Source organism: Manis javanica, chromosome X (genome assembly GCF_040802235.1).
Source record: "Manis javanica isolate MJ-LG chromosome X, MJ_LKY, whole genome shotgun sequence".
NCBI classification, from domain to species: domain Eukaryota; kingdom Metazoa; phylum Chordata; class Mammalia; order Pholidota; family Manidae; genus Manis; species Manis javanica.
The window spans coordinates 30830660-30850270 of record NC_133174.1 but is presented as its reverse complement, the minus strand read 5'-3'; the positions used below and the strand labels follow the sequence as shown (position 1 = coordinate 30850270).

At 38.0% G+C, this 19611-nt stretch overlaps 2 protein-coding genes and 1 long non-coding RNA gene across 3 annotated transcripts in view; 1 reads left to right on the top strand and 2 right to left on the bottom strand.

Annotated features, from left to right (window-relative positions):
- The window catches only part of XK (X-linked Kx blood group antigen, Kell and VPS13A binding protein), a 76540-nt gene extending 69222 nt beyond the window's left edge, over window positions 1-7318 (bottom strand). The window contains exon 1 of the mRNA XM_037001515.2: window positions 6499-7318. Within this exon, the coding sequence (XP_036857410.1) occupies window positions 6499-6743 (245 nt within the window). The 5' untranslated portion in view covers window positions 6744-7318. The remainder of the gene's footprint in view (window positions 1-6498) is intronic.
- Window positions 6520-14704, top strand: LOC118968941 (uncharacterized). Its single transcript, XR_005056826.2, has 2 exons — window positions 6520-6659; window positions 14049-14704. It is a non-coding gene; the product is annotated as an uncharacterized lncRNA (long non-coding RNA).
- Window positions 14705-14833: 129 nt separating this feature from the next.
- The window catches only part of LANCL3 (LanC like family member 3), a 97362-nt gene continuing 92584 nt past the window's right edge, over window positions 14834-19611 (bottom strand). The window contains exon 5 of the mRNA XM_037001539.2: window positions 14834-18780. Coding sequence (XP_036857434.1) covers window positions 18621-18780 — 160 coding nt within the window. The 3' untranslated portion in view covers window positions 14834-18620. The remainder of the gene's footprint in view (window positions 18781-19611) is intronic.

Here is a 19611-nt window from a genome sequence, read left to right as displayed (position 1 = left end):
GACACTTATTACCTGTGCAGCTCTGGGCATGTCATTAACCCCTTGAGTCTTTTCCTTCAATTATAAAGCAGGGATAATACTTTGCCACATTGTTATGGAGATAATACAGCATATGGGTGTGTATGTGTATATGCATATACATATACACACATACCTATATACATATTTTTCCACATACAATAGATGGCCCAAATCACCTCAGTTAGAGCAACAGCTATGGTATGGAGGTAACCCAGTACAGAGCAGCTTGCTATCTGCCATTTCTCTGGAAGACCACATTACCCATCTCTCTGCTCTCACAAGCCCTTATCAAACATGACTAAAGCCAATCATGCCTAGAGGCCTGCCAGCTGTGTCCTATTTATGGAATTTCAAGCCTTCCCTAGGGATGGAGACTTAACCAGTTACCTTTCTAGATTGACAGAGTACCTGGCTTTTAAAATTGGATTGTCCTCTCTAGGTAATGATATGGATACTGAAAGGAGGAAGAGTACTCAGAAGTGTGTGTGTGCGTGCACATACACACACACAAATGGATTGATGGATCAATAGAGGGACGGATAGATGCATGAAATAAAATGCTAATTGCAGAATTGTAAAATACTTGGGTGCTCACTATACAGTCCTTTCAAGTTGCCTTCTGTATGTTAGAAGAAAATTTTCATAATAAAATGCTGGGGGGAAAATGGGTTTGTCCTCGGAAGAAGAAAAATGCTCATGGCCTTATTAAAAAAAAGTAATTTTCTTCCCCAAACATACATTTTTACCTATAAAGAACTACAACTTTGACAAGAATTAACAAATGCTGCCAGGAGATTTTATAACGCTGCCAGGAGATTTTATGGCTTCATTTATTTTATTGAGTGTTGTTAACTTTGTACTCTCATCCTGAGGCAGCTATGGCAACAAGAACACATTTATAATTTGAAATAAAATAAAACTTGAGGTAAGAGGGAATGCAGGAACCTCTCTTGTGAATACAAAGTGGCCATGTTTTGTGATTATTACCTTTGTTCATTTGTTCCTGGGAGAAAGAAGGTACACAGCAGTTTGTGTGTGTGTGCATGTGTGTGTACATGACAGAGAGTGTGTATGTGAAAAAGGGAGTTTTGCCTGCTACTTTTTGTCCACTGGGGTCAAGGATACTTTATTATACTAAAACATGTAAAATAGCCTGGACCAATTTATTCAGCTGAAAACAATGAAGTCCAGGTTTTGAGTTCAAGTCCAGATGATCCAATTGAATTTTCTCTGAGAAAAACTCAAATCTCTGATTTGAGGCCTAGCAGCTTCACACTGTTGGACCACTGACCACAATAGGGACTAGAAGACAGAATAAACTGAGCAGTGTCTTAAATCTCAGTTATGTTATGAATGCAGATGCACTTTGATAAGTGCTGTGGGGAATGCAAAGGCAGCTGGGATACCTCTGCCTCATTCAGAGGTGCTCACAGTCTAAATAAGGATAATAAATAATGAATACAACTAATATTTACATAGCACTTTGTTTGTAAAACATTTCTCATACATTAACTCACTTAGAAAGAAAGCATACTGCCAAGAATTTGAATCATAGTATTCTTGCAATAGCAAACTTCTTGGAATACTTGAAAGTTCCCCAAATAAAACAATAATTAAATAAATCATGATATATGTATTCAATGAAATATTCTCCAGTCCTTAAGATTGATGGTATAGACATACATCTACTGATATATTAAAATGTTTATTATATTTGGTAAGTGAAAGGAATAAGTTACAATAGAATATATATAGAAAATTCCATTTTTTGTAAAAAGAAAATTATATACATATATAAAAATATATGCACATCACAAAAACATACACATAAACAGAGCTTGAGCTGGCTCATACTGACTCAAGAGACTGTTAAATCGTCAGGAATTTTGTGAGCCGGTTGTTAAACAACTGGTAGCTTAAAATAGGCCATGATGGGAATATTTACATCACAGAAATCAGCAAACACTACAAATCAGGGCTTTTTTTCCCAAGAGACAGTTTGCCAGCTTATTGCTGTAAAAATATAAATAAGGATATAAAACAAAACATTAAGAATTGTTCCCTATTAGGCAGCCAAATTAGAGGCTTTTAATTTTTTTTAACTGTGCTTATCTATTTTTTGTTCTTCTGTTGTTTTCAACAGTAAATACATTTTACCTGAAAACTAAAATCAAGCTTAGAATTTTTAAAGGTTAAACAAACAAACAAGAAACACCAGCACACACTAAAAGCTGGATGAATAACGTTCAGAGAAAACAATTCCCTTAATGTTGAGGAAGGGGCAGTATTAAACAGGAAGCAGTTACAGAATTGTAGACAAAATGAAACTTCAAAGTCTACCACTGGAAACAAAAGGTATTAAATGAGTGAATCACAGAGATGGCCATGAAGCACAAGTGGACCTCCCCACCACCCTCCCCCCGACACACACAATCCACTGTTTTTCTCAACTAATATGTTTTTCTTAGCACAGAGTCTTGCATGTAGTAGGTGTTTAAGAAATTTGTGAAAGGCTCTAAAACTTCCACCACTTACCACACTGGTTAAGAAAACTGATAAAAAACAAACTACTATTCTTGAAATTCTGCAAGACTTGTCCAATTACTCCAAATCTGTTTTGTTTTGTTTTTGCTTGAGAGGTTGTCCAAATATAGCTGTAAATAAAATATTTTCGTCAACATCATTCAAGGTACTTTTTCAGTATCATGTAGACCAAGGGTTGGCAAACATTTTCTGTAAAGAATTTACAAAGAGTAAATATTTTAGGCTTTGCAGGTCATGGTCTCTATTGCAACTACTCTGCTGCTTAGTACAAAAGCAGTCACAGACAATACATGTATGAATGAGGATGCCTTTGTTCGAATAAAACTTTATTTACAAAAACAGGCATTGGGGGGATTTGGGCCTGTGGGGCACAGTTTGCTGACTCCTAATACAGATTATCAGTAGGTTGATCTTTTTTGTTTTCCACATTATCCCATTTTCAAGCATCATAGTGGAAGTTTATTGCTCAACTGAAACCATGCATGTTGGTGGCAGCATAAATATCCTGTGGTACCAGAGACCCTCTAATGTAGTTAATAAAAACACATTTTCAGAAGAAATACTAAGATTCCTTATATGGCACATTATCTTCATATGACACACATGCTCTGTGAAGCTACACAAGAAGTAAACTAGTTAAATAGAAAGAGCCATGTGACCTTTGAAAAACCACTTGCATAATCTCACTGAGCCTCAATTCCTCAACTGTAAAAAGAGATAATGACAGCGCAGAAGGTTTTACAGTGGATGGAACACTGTATGTAAAAGCCCTTTGCAAATTAAAAAGAAAGCTCTTAAAATCTGGGCTATCATTATTTTAAAGTCTTTTGAAAGTTTTTTACAGAGAAAAATACTATGGTGTATCATTTTGCAATGTTCTATAAAAAATTACTGGAACTTCTTAGCTTTTATTTTATAAATCCAGATTATCAATGAGCATTTTTTCCTTATTATACCAGTAAATAAAAATAAAGAAAAATTCCCTGAACTTGTAACTCATTTATATTTATTCCTTCTCCCAATTAATTTATAAAATTAACATAATTATAAAAGAAGGATAAACAAATTTTATTGTTAAGAGGTGTGTCTTCCCCTCTGGTTTTACAGAACATTTATTATCATTCACAGTAAGATTGTCTTTAAAATAGAAAAGTAAATACATTCAAGACAGTATTCAATGTTCACATCTTTCCAACCCAGTCTTAATGAGGAAACAACCATCCGAACTACAACTACAGTTTTAACTATGACTGATATAAATGAAATATGGTGCTCTCTGATGCTCCACTAGGAAAGAAGGAGCAGGGCCGGTTTGTAGTATTTAGCCCATAACCATTACAGTGTAACATAGTTCAGTTTAACTAAGTGAATCCAAAAACAGCATCTCACCTAAAAAGACTGTGAGTTGAGCTAGTTAGTACCCACCCAAAAATAAATAAAGCTAAATTTTCCAAGAAGAATTTCAAAATATTACTACATCTAATCAATAAGGAGGGAAAAGAAACACACCATGACTCTCCTTTGTTTGGGGGAAGTAATTTTGATCTTTATGTACAGCTGATGTCTTGGAGTTAAAATAGAACCAAACAGTCATCAGGAAGAACTTCTAAGAAGATGTTAAGAGGTGCTAATACACAACATCAAATTGCTTTTCTTTTTATCTGGAAGCTAAGAGGCTTGGAACCACATTTTGTGTATCTCAGCTCTAAGATCATGGATCCAGTATTGCCTTGAAATAAATCAGCTGCATTAGAATGAGAGGGTCCCTATTGATTGAAAGGGGTTGTTTGTTGCTTTGTTTTTTAGGTTTTAGATTCTTTTTCCCTCAAGTTGACAATGACTCATTCAGAATTTTCTGAAAATAGGTTTTTTTATGGTGTTGAAACTTATTTATGCTGAGAAGTTATCTCATCAAAGCACCGAACTTTTTCTTTCTTTAATAAAGTTGTAATATTTTTACTTTAACTGAAAAATGTAGGTAAGTATATAATGAAGGAAAAAATTATGCATTTTTCTACATTTTTCAGGAGAAAACTAAATCATCCATAACTCTACCATCTAGAAATGACCACTTGTCACAACTTGGTCTATTTCCTTGAGCTCAGGTTTTTGTGCCATCCTGATTTTATTATGTCATTAGCTTTGTCTTGAGTGACTCAGTATTTAGAAATATTTTACATGACAGCAATTGTAGGGTTTTATCACTTACCTGGATGGCTAGTTTGTGTTTTTAAATTTTGCCAAGATGACCAAATTTTCTCAATTTAAGATGGTACTATTGATATAATGTATTCCACACTGTTCTGCCTTCTTTCGCAGAGTACAGGGAACATAATTAACTCAACTCCATTTCTAAGAAGCCTCATGAATGTGGTCTGGGGTCTCATGTTCCTCATCTATAAAATGGGTACAATTACATCTACTTTATGGTGAGGATTTCATCAACTGACAGAGATAAGCACCTACCAAAACGTCCAGCACAAGGAGCAGTTGAGAAATGTCAGTTCCCTTTTCTCCACTTTACTTAAACATCATGAGCAATGAGTTTTCTTTTCACAGATGAGGTTAATAAATGATGAGTACCTTGACCAAAGTCAGATCACACTGATTTTACTGATCAGGAGTATAATCAGGACACCGTGGCCTACTTGGCCAGAAAGAACTGTCTCCTCACTTAATAGCTCCAAACTGCAGGAGTTTTAAATTCCCTTCACTCTGTCTTTCTCCCCTAACTTCTTTGCTTTCACAATGTCAGTAGCAACTTCTTACTTCCACCAGTATACCTGTTTCTCTTCCTTTCTAGGATTCTGCGCCTTCTGGAGGGTGGGAAACTCATTCACTAAGTTTGCTCTGACTGTGTAAGCTACAAGTCGGTATTCTGAGTGTCACTTGGGATGGCTGTCTTCGTTATGAAGTAGAAAGTTTTATTACATGGCTCTGTAAAATCTGTCTTGCTACTGGACTGTGTGTGTGTGTGTGTGTGTGTGTGTGGTGGTGGTGGTGGTGGTGGTGGTGGTGGTGGTGGTGGTGGTGGTGGTGGTGGTGGGTGTTACTTCCTGGTAGGAAAGGTTCCTGGCTAGCTGAATTTTCTGGCAGCTGAGGTGTGTCTCTGGCCTTTCTGTCTCTTTGAATTTCTCTATCACCTCTGTCTAAAGTTCAGTATATTCTTTTCCAGTCCAAATAGAAACCCTTTAGTTTTGCATTTCCTGCCGAGATGAAAAACACCAAAACACATTTTAAACTCAATTCATGGTCCTTCGATAAACCAAAGTCTACTTCACTACCATATATATCTACGTGTTTTGTTAATAAAAAATTATTTCCATAAATGTCACTCATAATTTTTCTTAACACACCACAAAGTGTTTGTCTCTATGGCACATTGTGTTCCAGCTCCAATGACTACGTTTATAAGTTAGGCAGGGACAGAAGGCATTTCTACAACCCCGTATGTTTCCACACCAAGAGAAAAGAATGATGCATGGCTTTCTAGAATTCTGTATGAAAATTAATATTTGTAAAGTGCTGAGAACAGTGCCTGTCACACAGTAAACCCCACGTGTTCCTAAGTTAAGGTAAATATTCTGCATGTGCTTTTGATCCCAAGGATCTGTCACGACGCCAGCAGATCCTGCCAGAGCCCAAGGAATGGCGAGCCACACGACACTGCCCTTTATGTTGGTCAGATTCAGCTGAACATTGGCTGTTTCACACGCTAGCACCTGAGGGGAACGCAGTACGCCCCAGTTTTATTCGCAACCCCCCGGGATTTTGTCGCATTCCTGTGCCTGGAACGGCAAGGCTGAGGGGCAGGGCGGCCCGGCTGGGACCCTGTCCACCACCCGTCCTAACCGGAATGCCGCTCCCCTCGCTAGGGCAGGTAGGGGAGAATGCCCGGGGTCTGCGGCCTAGGGCCCCGGGTCCCGCACTCACCTGAAGAGGGGCCCGAGTTGCAGCAGGTGCAGCAGCAGCACGAGCGGGCGGTCGCGGCTGAAGTCGCGGTGCACGAAGAGGAGCGTGAGCTGCACAAGCGCGCAGGGCAGCAGGGAGAAAAGCAGCGTCAGCGCCTGCCACATGCCATCCCCGCCCGAGCGGTAGGTGCTGCTCAGGTATAGCGCCGCCGCCGTCTCGGCCACGAACAGGAACACGGACGCCAGCACAGAACCCGGGAATTTCATCTCTGCGCGTCAGCGGCGCGTACCGGTGGCGGCGGCGGTCGCCCAAGGGGCTGCAGGCATACCCGGCCCCCACTGCTCCCGCGCTCTGCGCTGCCCGCCGAGGGCACGGGCCTGGGGGCAACCGACCCGGCTCGGGTGGGGCGGGGAGCGCGGCCTCTCGGAGACACGCCCACGCGCACTGTGCGCCTCCCGAGCGCCAGAGTGTCGGCGGCGTCCCCGCGGCGACCGTCCTCTGGCGGGCCCCGAACCCGCGTCCCGCCGCAGCTTGCGCCTGAGTCCCAGAGGGTACGGCGGGCCCTTCTAGCCCCGCCGCAGCCTCTGGGTCCTAGAGCCCTTGGCTGGCAGGCGCGTTACAAGCGTTCTTAGAAAAAACGGCTTTTCCCAAGAGTATATTGGCTGTGGGTTTGTTGTACATGGCCTTTGTTATGTGGAGATACGTGTCCTGTACACCCACTTTGTTGAGTATTTCTATCATGAATGGATGTTGAGTTTTGTCAAATGCCTTTTTAGCATCTATTGAAATAATCATACGGTTTTTATCCTGCCTTTTTGTTAATGTGGTGTACCACAGTGATTGATTTACGACTCTTGTACCATCCTTGGATCCCTGGAATAAATCCCACTTGGTCCTGATGAATGATCCTTTTGATGTATTTTTGAATTCGGTTTACTAATATTTTGTTGAGGATTTTTGAGTCTGTGTTCATCAGGGATATTGGTCTGTATTTTTTGTTTTTGTGGTGTCTGTCTGGTTTTGTTATTAGAGTGGCGCTGGCCCCATGGAATGAGTTTGGAAGTATTCCCTCTTCTTTTATTTTTTGGAATATGTTCAGAAGGATGTGTATTAGCTAGTCTTTGAATGTCTGGTAGAATCCATCTGTGAAGCCATCTGGTTCTGGATTTTAATTTATTAGGAGTTTCTTTATTTCTAGTTCAATTTCATTACTAGTAATTGGTCTGTTCAGATTTTCTGCTTCTTCCTGGGTCAGTTTTGGAAGGCTGTATGTTTCTAGGAATTTATCTAAGTTTTTAGGTTGTCCAATTGATGGGCAAATAATTTCTCATATAATTCTTATAATTCTTTGAATTTCTGGGGTGCAGGTTGTAACTCCCCATTTTCCATTTCTGATTTTGTGTCCTCTCTTTTCTTCTTGATAAGTCTAGCTATAAAAAAAAAAGGCAACCTACCAAACTGGAGAATATATTTGCAAATGATATGACTGATAATGGGCTAATATCCAATGTATATAAAGAACTCATACAACTCAACACCAAAAAAAAACAAATAATCCAATTAAAAAATGGACAGAGGACCTGAATAGACATTTTCCCAAAGAAAACATACAGATGGCCAACAGACACATGAAAAAGAAATGCTCAACATCACTAATCATCAGGGAAATGCAAATCAAAACCACAATGAGGTATCACCTCACACCAGTCAGAATGGCTGTTATTCAAAAGACAAGAAATAACAAGTGTTGCTGAGGATGTGAAGAAAATGGAATCCTTCTGCATTGTTGGTGGGAATGTAAATTGGTGCAACTACTGTGGAAAGTAGTATGGAGGTTCCTGAAAAACTAAAAATAGAAATTCCATATCACCCAGCAATTCCACTTCTGGGAATTTACCCAAACAAGACAAAGTCACTAATTCAGAAAGACATATACACCCCTATGTTCACTGCAGCATTATTTATAATAGCAAAGATATAGAAGCAACCCAAATCCCCATCAATATATGAATGGATAAAGAAATGAGGTACGTATACACAATGGACATCAGCCATAAAAAGAAGGAAAGCTTGCCATTTGGGACAACATGGATTAAGCTAGGCAGAGAAAGACAAATACCGTATGATTCCACCTATATGTGGAAGCTAAAAAACAAAAGAAACAAAAGAAACAAAATATTTATGGAAATATGGACAACAAGGCTGTTGGTTACCATAGGGAGAGTCGGGGGTGGGGGGCGGGATGAAATCAATGAAAGGGATAGTTACAAACTGCAAACAAGTTCATCATAGGAATGGAAGTACAACACAGAGAATATAACAATAATACTATAATATCTTGGTATGGTAACGGGGAACTATACTTAAAACTGTGGTAAGCATCTAGTAATGTATATAATTACTGAAGCACTATGTTGTACATGTGAAACCAATATAATATTGTATATCAATTTTATTCCAATTAAAAAAGAAAAAACAGCAACTCACTGGACCCAAAATTGCACTCTGGATGCTTTTCCAGCCCAGAATCCTTTTTTTGGGCTTAAGGAAGTCAAATGCCTCAAAGGGCCAGTGTTTCCGGTCATTTCAAAATAACCAGACCACTCAGATGCTTTTCAAAGTACAGCTGTATTGTCATGCACCCAGAATTTAACTTTTCCCTGTGCCAAGTAAGCATGTCTCTCCATCTTCCAAATACAGTGTCTGAAGCATCATTTCCAGTGGTGAAAGAGTATCAGAAACAATCCTTAGGAGCCAACGTCTTCTCTCCCAGAAAAACTGCCTACAAAACTTATTCCTCTGTAACGGTGGCTAACTCAGATAGGGCAAAGACAAGAGCCTAATAAGGAAGTGGTTTTCTGCCCCAAGGCATACCTCTGCTTGCGGGTGTGTGCCAGCCCTAAGACTTAAGACAATTCCTTTTCACTCACTGAACTAGTGACAGCCTTCTTGACATCAGGTTGGGCTCAGTGTACCCTTGTCCTCAGAGCTTGAACAAGTCACTAAATCTCTTTAAAACTCAGGTCCTAATCTGCTCCATAAGGAATTAGACTTTAATAATTGCAAGCTCTCTTTTCCTGCTGAAATTAGGTAATTCTATCAATTGTAAGGTATATCTGCCATCTATTTAGGAAAAAATGTCAACATGAACAGCATGTGAAGATTCAGTAGGAATTGAGACAAAAAATTGTAGAGGGGGAGAACGTGAAGGGCTATTTTTCTTCATTCTTGTGTGGCATGGGAACATCTATTTATAAGGGTTAAGCGGAGGATTCAGCAGACAGCTGAGAGGTACCAGGCCCATTCTCTAAAAGGATTACTAGTATCTATTTATAGCACCTAGGAGGCCACCATGTCCTGGATCAAGATACACATACTGTCACAAATACAGAATAGGCAGCAACACTCCACAGAGTATTTGTTAATATTTTATTTGACACGGCTTTAAGCTTTAAAATAAAAATTAATTTGTGGCTTAGAATTATTAATTACAGCATACTCAATATTTAGCATTAGATTTTATTTTAAGGCAAAGGATTAACACAGGTTTTACATTATTAAGAAGACTGTACATAAATATGGGAGGGGGTGATAAGCCAATAAACAAAATTGCATTAAGCACTATGGAGTCCAGTTTAGGCAAATTATTTTCTACAGTACAAAACTAATACAGAAAACACATTTGGAAATATCACAGTGTTTAGAACATTGTAATAGCAGTTTTTAAATCAGTAAGGTGCATTTCAAAGCTCGTGACTCAATCCTGCTTCTAAAGAGATTTCATTATACCATGCAGTGACTGTGAGCAGACACCCCATGTGAAGGGGAGGCAACATCAACTGACTGTAGCACTTTCCCCTCCAGGAACAACCAATAACAAAAGCTAAAATCTGATGAGCACATGTAAGTTGATCTTTCTCAGTCTGCATACCAGCTAATTTGCCCCAGTGACCAAGCCTTTATGTATTAACATTTACCATTTTGTCCTTGAGAATAATATATACCTTCAAGCATATGATTGCTTGTTTCCCTGTCAAATACCTAAATGGATTTTGACTAAAGATCAATTTAATGTCATGTATTGGTATTAGACTTTCTTCCTAGCACTGCATTATCCATTTTTTAAAAATATTATATACACAATAATAGACTTATATAAAGTGGTTTTTTGGTATCGTAATATGTAACATACCAGAATACTTAAGAATTTGGTTTTATTATAAAATATAGTACTACAACATTTTGTGATAAAGGAATATAATAATTAGCAAAGGGTTATAGAACCTATTTTTTGGCAAAAAGATATTTTTAAAGAAGCCTCTCATTTTGTGCGCAAGAGTTTCAAAATTTTAGTTATATATAACCGATAACTGGTATTGGATTTAGTGCTAATGGATATTAGTAGGATTTTAAAGTAAAATAACTAATCTCTATTATTTGGTGTATTTTTTATAAGTTTATGTTTTTAACTGCATTTGTGCTGAGGCAAATGTATTGAAAAGAGTACAATTTTATTAATTTGTTGAGTAGTTTCTCAAAATTCAATAGTACTTTAAATAATAGTATGTATTCATTCCTAGGTGCAATTAGGAACAAGCAGTTATATTCTATTGACAGATTACTCTTGTCTATCCCCCCAAATAATTAAGGAATTGCACTGGTTTACTATTGAATGTGAAATGTATCACTAGGAAGGTGAGCTTTTTTCCTCCAGTGATACAATCACATTTCTGTAAATATTGTGAATTGTGCAAAAAATCATTTTGGGGAAGTAAATTCTATTCACTTGGGAAATGCACATTATGAAACTAACGTGGCACTGACTGACTATTCCACAGTATATGGCTTTGCAAAGTCTTTCCCCTAATAATTGGATTCTACAAAATCCATTAAATTTTTTTTTGTTGATTTAGCGCCATTAAATCCATGAGATTAAAATCCAGACCTTCTTTCCAAGTAGAGCTCGCTGAGCTGTTTCCAAGATGGGAAAGCTGTTACCTTTTAAGAGAATGGGCTGTGCTTCCTTATCAGACAGATTCTAAAACCAAACTTTTGCACTTAGAATTTTCCACTCCTACTCTTGGAGAATCTATATAAAACTCATGGTATTCTTTGCATTTTTGAAAGCAAAGGGGTTTTAGTGCTGCTATAGTCTTCAGAAGATATCTCTAATATTGAAGTACAGAAGTCCTAAAAAACAGAGACAAAACCGATCACTTAAATCAATCTTCTTATTTGAATACATCCACATATAAGGGTTACTACAGTCAACTTGGACCAAATTCAGCCACAGAAGTTATTTCATTGGTAATAGCCACTTAAGCACAGATTGTAAAACAAAATTTATGAAGGCAGCCTCAGAGCTCCCATTAAAACAAAGGCAAAAAGATAATTTGCTAAAGACTGACAGCTGTCAATAGCCTGTATCTTCTTTAAACTGATTACTAAGTCACAGCTACTTTAGCAAAACAGCACACATTAAGCACGTAAATTAAAATGACACACAAAATATGAAAAGAAAGCATCAGCAGAAACAGCATTACTCTACTTAAGCTGTATTCTGTTTATCCACTCAAGTGTTTCTCCCCTTTTTAGTGTGCTCATCATTCTGAAAGAATGAGAGGAAGGTGTGTATTTGGGTACTTTCTGAAGATCTTTGTCCATATGCAAGACATTAAAGCCGTCTCCTGGTTTCAGTTTAGTAGGTAGTTCTAGAATAAGAAGATAATATCTTGGCTCCCAGGTGACTCCAAATACCAAGAATAAGAGGAGACAGGCTCCAAAAAGAGAGGAGAAGGAGGGGAAGACACAAAGGTTTTCTTATGTAGAGACACTTGAGGCAATTCCAGAATTCTTTTCCCTACAAGTGTGGAAAAGAATGACCCCTTCATAAGGACAAGATCATTAGTAGGGATTAATACTCTGGGACAAAAGTCATCCTTAATGTGCCTGGGGGGGGGGCACATAACAAATATTATAAGCATACCATAAACATACCATGCAAGACTAACCATGTTTTTAAACTAGTAGCTGGGCAACATTGACAATCAGGAGGTTGGACCTTACAGAACTCAACAATTTCAAACAGGTTGCTTTACACAGGGAGGTTTTCTCAGAGTCTGTGATACAGTGGCACCATGGATATCTCCAAAAAGGTGCAAAAAAACCAGAACTTTCCTAACTTATTTAGTCACAGAATCTATTTTTCCACAGGACAGATCTTGCTACCAGGGTTCAGCATTTGGGAAACTCCAAAGTACTCAAATAGCATGCAGGGTTTTGTTTCAATTTTATCTTATAACAACAAAAATATCCACAAGCTGTAAAAAGATGTCATCAATACTGTGAAACAGCAGTGGGATGCTAGCCCTGTGCTGTCCAATAGAGTAGCCAACCCACAGGTGGCTCTTAAGCACTAGAAATGTGGCGTGACTGATTTGAGATGTGTAGTAAGTACAAAATATGCACCAGACTTTAAAGCCTCATAACAAAAAAAAGTAAAATATTTCATTAATAATTTTGCACAGATTACATGTTGAAATGACATTTTGGATATACTGAGTTAAATCAAATGCATTACTAAAATTAATTTCACATTTTGAGTTTTACTTTTTCATGTGGCTACTAGGAAATTTCAAAATTATGTGTGACTCACATTTGTGGTTCTATTTGTGAAATTCACATCTGTTATCTTCTACTGTTGACTACTAATGGCTTTACCCTGGCAGAAGTTTTAATGAAAATGAATACTTAAGATAGACAACTATAAGTCTAACTAGGGCTTTCATTAATTATGTGCTCATTTGTTAAAGTAGTTAACACACAATGAGGACCCATTCTTTAATCAACATATGTTTGTGTACATCCATTCACTTAGATATATCTAATAGCTAAATGTTGGGTTTTATTTCATATGTGATACTGAGTCTCCTTAAATTAGTCTCTCTTTCTCTGTCACACACACACACACACACACACACACACACACCGGACTAAGAAGAAACAAACAGGAAGGCCTTGCAAACTGTTTTCACAGTCCTTGACAATCAAGCCTTATTTATCTTTTCTACCTCTCTCCCTTCTTCTTCAATATTGTACAGAGAGGAGAAAGCAAGAAAAGAAAGGATAATCTGTTCCTTTACCATACTACCTCCCAACCAAGAACAAAAATATGGATGATTTAGTTTTCATTTTAAACAATTTTTCAAGTTCAGTTTAGAGGGGTAAGTAACAGGTCCACAAAGGCAAAAGAAGATGCAGAAAATTCTCTAGCTAAGGGACATTGCCATTTGTGGAAGAGTCTAGGTGGAAATGACAAAGTTCAATACTTAAGAAAATCTAAAAGTATGTTTTTAAACCCTAAAGGCATCATCCATCCGGCCTCAATTCATTAGCACTTTCAGTCAAAGAAGGAGAGAGAGGGCACCCCCAGTATGAGAATTTTGATAATGTAGAGGCACAGATATTTAAAGTAGCATCAACTTTTTTTCCCATGACATACAAGTTAAATGACCAGGTTTCTTTACGGAGGAAAAGCAGATAAATACAGTCGCCATTCTATTCCCATGCAGAGCTGCACTCAAGGTGGGCTGCCCTGGACCTGTGATCTGACTGCAGAATGGGCCCAACTCCTGTTGCTGACCTGGAGGGCGGTGCTTCTGTCCAGAGGGGAGTCCAGCCTTACTGAGCCTGGAGCTTTCAGCTAAGAACTGACATGGATGGAAGAGATAATGAGAAAACCTGCCCTCCCAGGCAAAAGGAGGTCACATGATTAAGCAGACACAGGAAAAAACATATCAGAAGGTACTATTTAAAGAGGAGGAAGAAGACAAGAAGTTGCTGAATCAGGGGTGGGGGTGGGGGTAGGTGGGTAGGGATTAGAGGTCCCAAGAAACAATAACACCCATGAGTAGGATGACTGGTTCTTAGCCACATTAAATGTGCATCCACAACTCACACTGAGATGTTGAGCAGGCAGCAAGCTTTCCCGCACCCAGCCCTTTGCTGGCCTTCTCATTTGCTTTCCTTGCCAAGTTCATGCCAAGATAACATGGCCTTGCTGAATCTGAGGCAGGTCATTTAGCTATTAATTTGGAATAGTGTTGAATAAATAACCCAGCTCCCCAAAGGAAAGCCTTATAATGCAATTGAGAGTATATTTCTATCACTGTATGTCATGCAGTTCTGAGGCCTGAATTAAAGTGCAGACCAAACACAACTAAAAGTACTTTGTTTCCAGTTCATTTTTGCTCTGCAGACCTAGCCTGCCAGCTCCTTTTCTCACATTACTGGCACTGTAATCCTTTGTTTCCAGCAAGCAAAATAAATATTTACATTAAAGGAGCTCCCGAGCTAAACCAGACTATTCCTATGTACTAAGCGCCAGTGAATCAGAACTTTCTGAGGCAACAAATATTATCATCAGGACTGAATTTAGAAGAAAAAATGTGTATTTTGTTTTTACCCATCAAGTGATCAGACCCCCAGCACTACATGCACATATGGAGATTCCATTTTACTGAAATGCTTATTTGAAGTTGTAGTTGAGCATGATTTTCTGTGCAGTAGAAAGGTGAGTACTTAAAATATAGCTTCTCTTTTAAATATATAAAGGACCTACATATACAGAACTCTCTTATTTTCATCTTATCATTGACAACCCTTATAACAAACCTGTGAGGTGGAGAGGGTGATTATTATTTATTATAATTTATTATTATAGTGGCCTTATGGAAATGGCAGAGCAAGGCTTTATGATTTCTAACACAGGGCTCTTTGAATTAGTAATGTTTTCCCTTTTAATCCTGCATTTCCTTGATATGTTATCACAAACTTAGATTTGTTGCATTGAAATTATTAAGATTTGTTCTGTACAGAAATTGAAACACTTTGCATACTACTTTTATTAAAATCTTAGTGTGTCAAAGAAACTCAAAGATATAAATTGCCATGGAAGAGTTCCAGTTTAGCACAGACCAAGAAAATGACTGTTTCTCAAGTTATCAGAAAATGTGTAGTCAGTTACCTAAAGAATCACAGGGGAATACAAGCTGTCTAACCTGTTTGTCCAACCTCAATTATTACGTTACAAATAGAACAAAAAAGTAAAAACTGATGATTGAAATGGGATTGGGAAAAATAAATAAATATAATATTTTGGGGTATGATGGAAGAGAAAGTACTTAATTTTGTTAGTGAAACAAAATATACAGTTATAATATTTTCCAAAACTTCCTGTTCTCCAAGTATAATGGAGTCTCCCCATTATTGAGAGATTCTTTCAGTCTAGCCTCAAATATTTCCACTGTTACCTTCAGGGTTCGTAACAGTTCATGACACATACTGTATAAATAATACTAAAGTTATATGAGTGATGGTGAAAATGCCCCCGTAGCCTTCAAGAGGCAATGTGTTTAAACACTATTCAAAAACAAGAACATTACTACATAGAAAAGAACAAGTTGGTTAAACAAGAAGCGACATGCCCCACTTTTCTACAGCAACACTTAAGGGTACTTTTTCCCCTTCTTGGGAAAACAAGATACAGAAGGAACTTTCCAAACCTATAATTTTATGCTTTCAGGAAAATGAAATGAACTTTCAACATGTTTAAGTACTAAACCCTTGTTTCTCATTTACTCTAAGTTACCAAAGTGTCAATTCATAAAGACACAGTCAAACATGGCTTTTGCTTGGATTTGACACACAAAAGGGTTGCCTTTTCCCAATGGTCAGCACAATGTCATAGTTACCCTACTGGACCCTAAAAGGGTGTGTGAGCAGGAACAAGTCTACTTTGTCTGATGTTCCTGGAGATAAAACTGATATGTTGAGCTGGATGATTACTTTTTAGTGCCTTAGGTTTTAGGTCTCAAGTATGAATGGCTGAAGGATCAGCTAACAGAAATAGAAGGTAATATCCAACATATTTTGCTCACTGCTGTACCCCCAGATTCTAGTCTAGTGTACTGACTAAATAACTTGTGAAGTGAAATGCTGGATTTGAATCCTCATTTTGCCCCTTCCTAGCTGTGAGACTTGGGATCAATTACCTAAGTAACCCTGAAAGATTGCTAGACAATTAAAATGGCATGTGTTCCACAAAGCCCTGTATACTGGATCCCTATAACCTTTAGCCTATGGCGGTCAAATGAAGTAAATTTAAAACCAGATGGTGGAAGGCAGGTATCACTACCACTTCGAAAGATGATTTTGTAGAAGGCATTTTGCCGTAAAGTCTTTCTTAGAAGTCTTACCATTCATGAAAGAACTTCTAGAACCCAACTCTGGGAGTCATCTGAGAGCTGCTAATTATGTGGCAAGGCCTCAACCTGAGTATTTTCAAAGATGAACAATTGAGGCCAATTTTATATATTTATTTTGAGGATGTGGAAATTAAACAATAAACTAAAACGTACATGCTTTCAAAACGATCTTGTCATAGTTTTTTCTGATAAGGGCAAACATGGAGTCATACAGTATACAAAGGCAGAACCTATCTTTCTTCAGCCAGATACTCTGAGACTCTTATGAATGCTAGAGGTCCTCTTCCTGGAAAAACGAGTGCCCCCCACCACCACCACGAGCACACAGGCACATGCATGTACATGCCAACACACACACAGTTTTAGGCAACCAAGTATTTCCCAGCTCCTCCCAAAGTTCATCTATGAATCAAAAAGTTAGGAACTACTGAACTAAATAAGTACCTGGGTTTACATAGGGATAGATGTAGAATATAATCTGTGTATGTTTGTGTGTGTGTGTGAGTATATATACTTTTTTTTACATCCAGCACATATATCCAAATATTTACTATTTAAATAATTGTTAGATCTTAAACACTATGCAATTTCCTCTTTACTCTGATACATGAAATTGCCAGTGACCAAATTCTAGAAAAGGGTTAACTTGTATTCTGATCTGACAGATGCTCCTACAGTGTTCTACAGCCCACTATTTACCTTAAGTAGTTTTATAACATCTATGTGTTTAAAGCAGGGTGCAGGGTCAATGTAATATAACAACTTGGCCAGTGGGTACCGTAGACAGTTTCTAGTGGAGCCTGTGTCTTGGAAGGTAAGCTGATCAGCCACGGAGTCCACTCATCTCTTAATCTAATAGCATAAAACTAAGCAATGTTCTTTTCACAACCCCTAGTTCCTTTCTCAGCCAGAGTCTGCCTGTCCCATGGAACACAGTATTCCATCAAAGGCAGAAGAGACATACTTTGCAGTGGTTACCCTGATCTTTGACATAAGTGATTTTTACCAGGAGTATGTTTCATAGTTCAGCTAACAGCTTCATAGGGCCAACAAAGGCATTTTAAAATTTACTAACAATAGATAATACATAGCTCACACTTCAAGCTGAGAAAAATACTGCACAGCAACACTTGCTACAATATTTGGCTAGCCTATGCATTTTACTATTTTAATTAAGCTTTAGGAAAGACAAAGAAACCAGGAAAAGAGATGTAAGGCCTAGGGAAATTCAAATTTCAGGGTTGAAACTTAAGTTATGATATGATTTCTTTAAAGTGCCCAGGGAAATGACAAAAAACCGATTTATATTTAAATTTCTCCATTCAATAAAAATCATGAATTTCAGTAAGTAAAGGCATAGGACAACCAAGAGTTCCCTCTTGTGTCCTTCAGCAACCTGACACTTCATCTCTTCTAGCAGTTTTCAGCTGAATGACTGGTTCTTAATTGTCTTTATTTCTGAATTTAGGGGTGGAGGCCTCCCACAAATGGTCAAATTCTCTCTCCAATTGCAAAGGTACTGGCATTTTATCGCCTTAGCCCACATTTCATTTTCGTTTTCTCTGCCATAACTGACAGACAGATGATTTTTCTTTCCCTTTTCCTCTGATCTCTGGTTTCACATCTATTCCCTGAAATATTAAACCTCTACTTTTTTGGAAGAGTTGTGGTGTTTTTATTTCTCAGGTTCTCAGACTGTTCTCCCTTAAGTCTGGCATCATGTTGCCTTCATCTGCCTGCTCCCTCCCTTCCTTCTAGCAGCGATGTTAAGGCTCATGGCTGTGATACCATTGAATGTAGCTTATGTGGAAACTGCCTCAGGTCTGCTCAGGAAAGCTCAGGGACTTTCTGCAGGGCCACAGTGGGAGATGGAGTCATCTAAACGAAGACACTGAAGAGAGGGAACTCAGCCTGATTAGGCTGCAGCAGATCGATCAGAAAGCACACCGTCCCCGAGAAACCTTCATACAAGCTGTATATACTCTCAAGGACCCGAGAACCAGCCTTGAATTCCTCAGTAAATAAAAATTCAGCAAACCTAAGAGAAGAAGAAAATATGAACAATTTTATCATAAGTGAGTCCATATTATTCACCTTGGTTTGCTTCCTCCTCTCTTCTAAGTTAAAGTTTTAGCACCATTTTCTTTTCAGAATTGTATAATATTTTAAGAAAGCCTTATTCTGCTAAAAACAAACAATGATCCATTATACAATTGTATAGGTTTCATAACCAATTATGATGGCAAGCAAATTCAACTATTTTCAGAATTTGCAAAGCAAAGCAATTTGCTATTATATGAAGATTTCATTCCTTCTGCCCTCCAATAATTAAAGGTAAAAAAAATCGGATTAATAGCTGTATTTTTATTTATCTTGCATAGAAGCAAGCTGATATATGACTGTTCCTTTAAGAGTAAATATGCTGTGTTTCTGCAGGCATATTATTTCTGGGCTGGGTTTCATTTCTATGTGACAGAGAGCAGAGGCTGTGAAAATAAATGGGCAAGATTTTATACAATCTGTGCTTTGGGCAAACAAAGGAATAAGATGAATGGGAAAAGGCAAATAACATTTTATAAGCATGACATCAAGTAGCAAACCCAGCTATAAGATAGATTATTTTTAGGACATCCACCTTAAAAAGAAATCACTGGCCTCTAAATTCTCTATAAAAGATCTTTTTTCTTTTACCTGCATTTGCCACCAATCCTATTCAATTTATTTATAATGAGTAGCATTTTTAGTTTACAGTTCTTAAATTGCTGTCACCTATGTCATCTCTTTGCTGACTTTCTCTGTTGGTTCCCATCAGCAACAAAAACAATCACCAGTTTAGTGGCTGAAACTCACAGCTTGGTAAGGCCTAAGG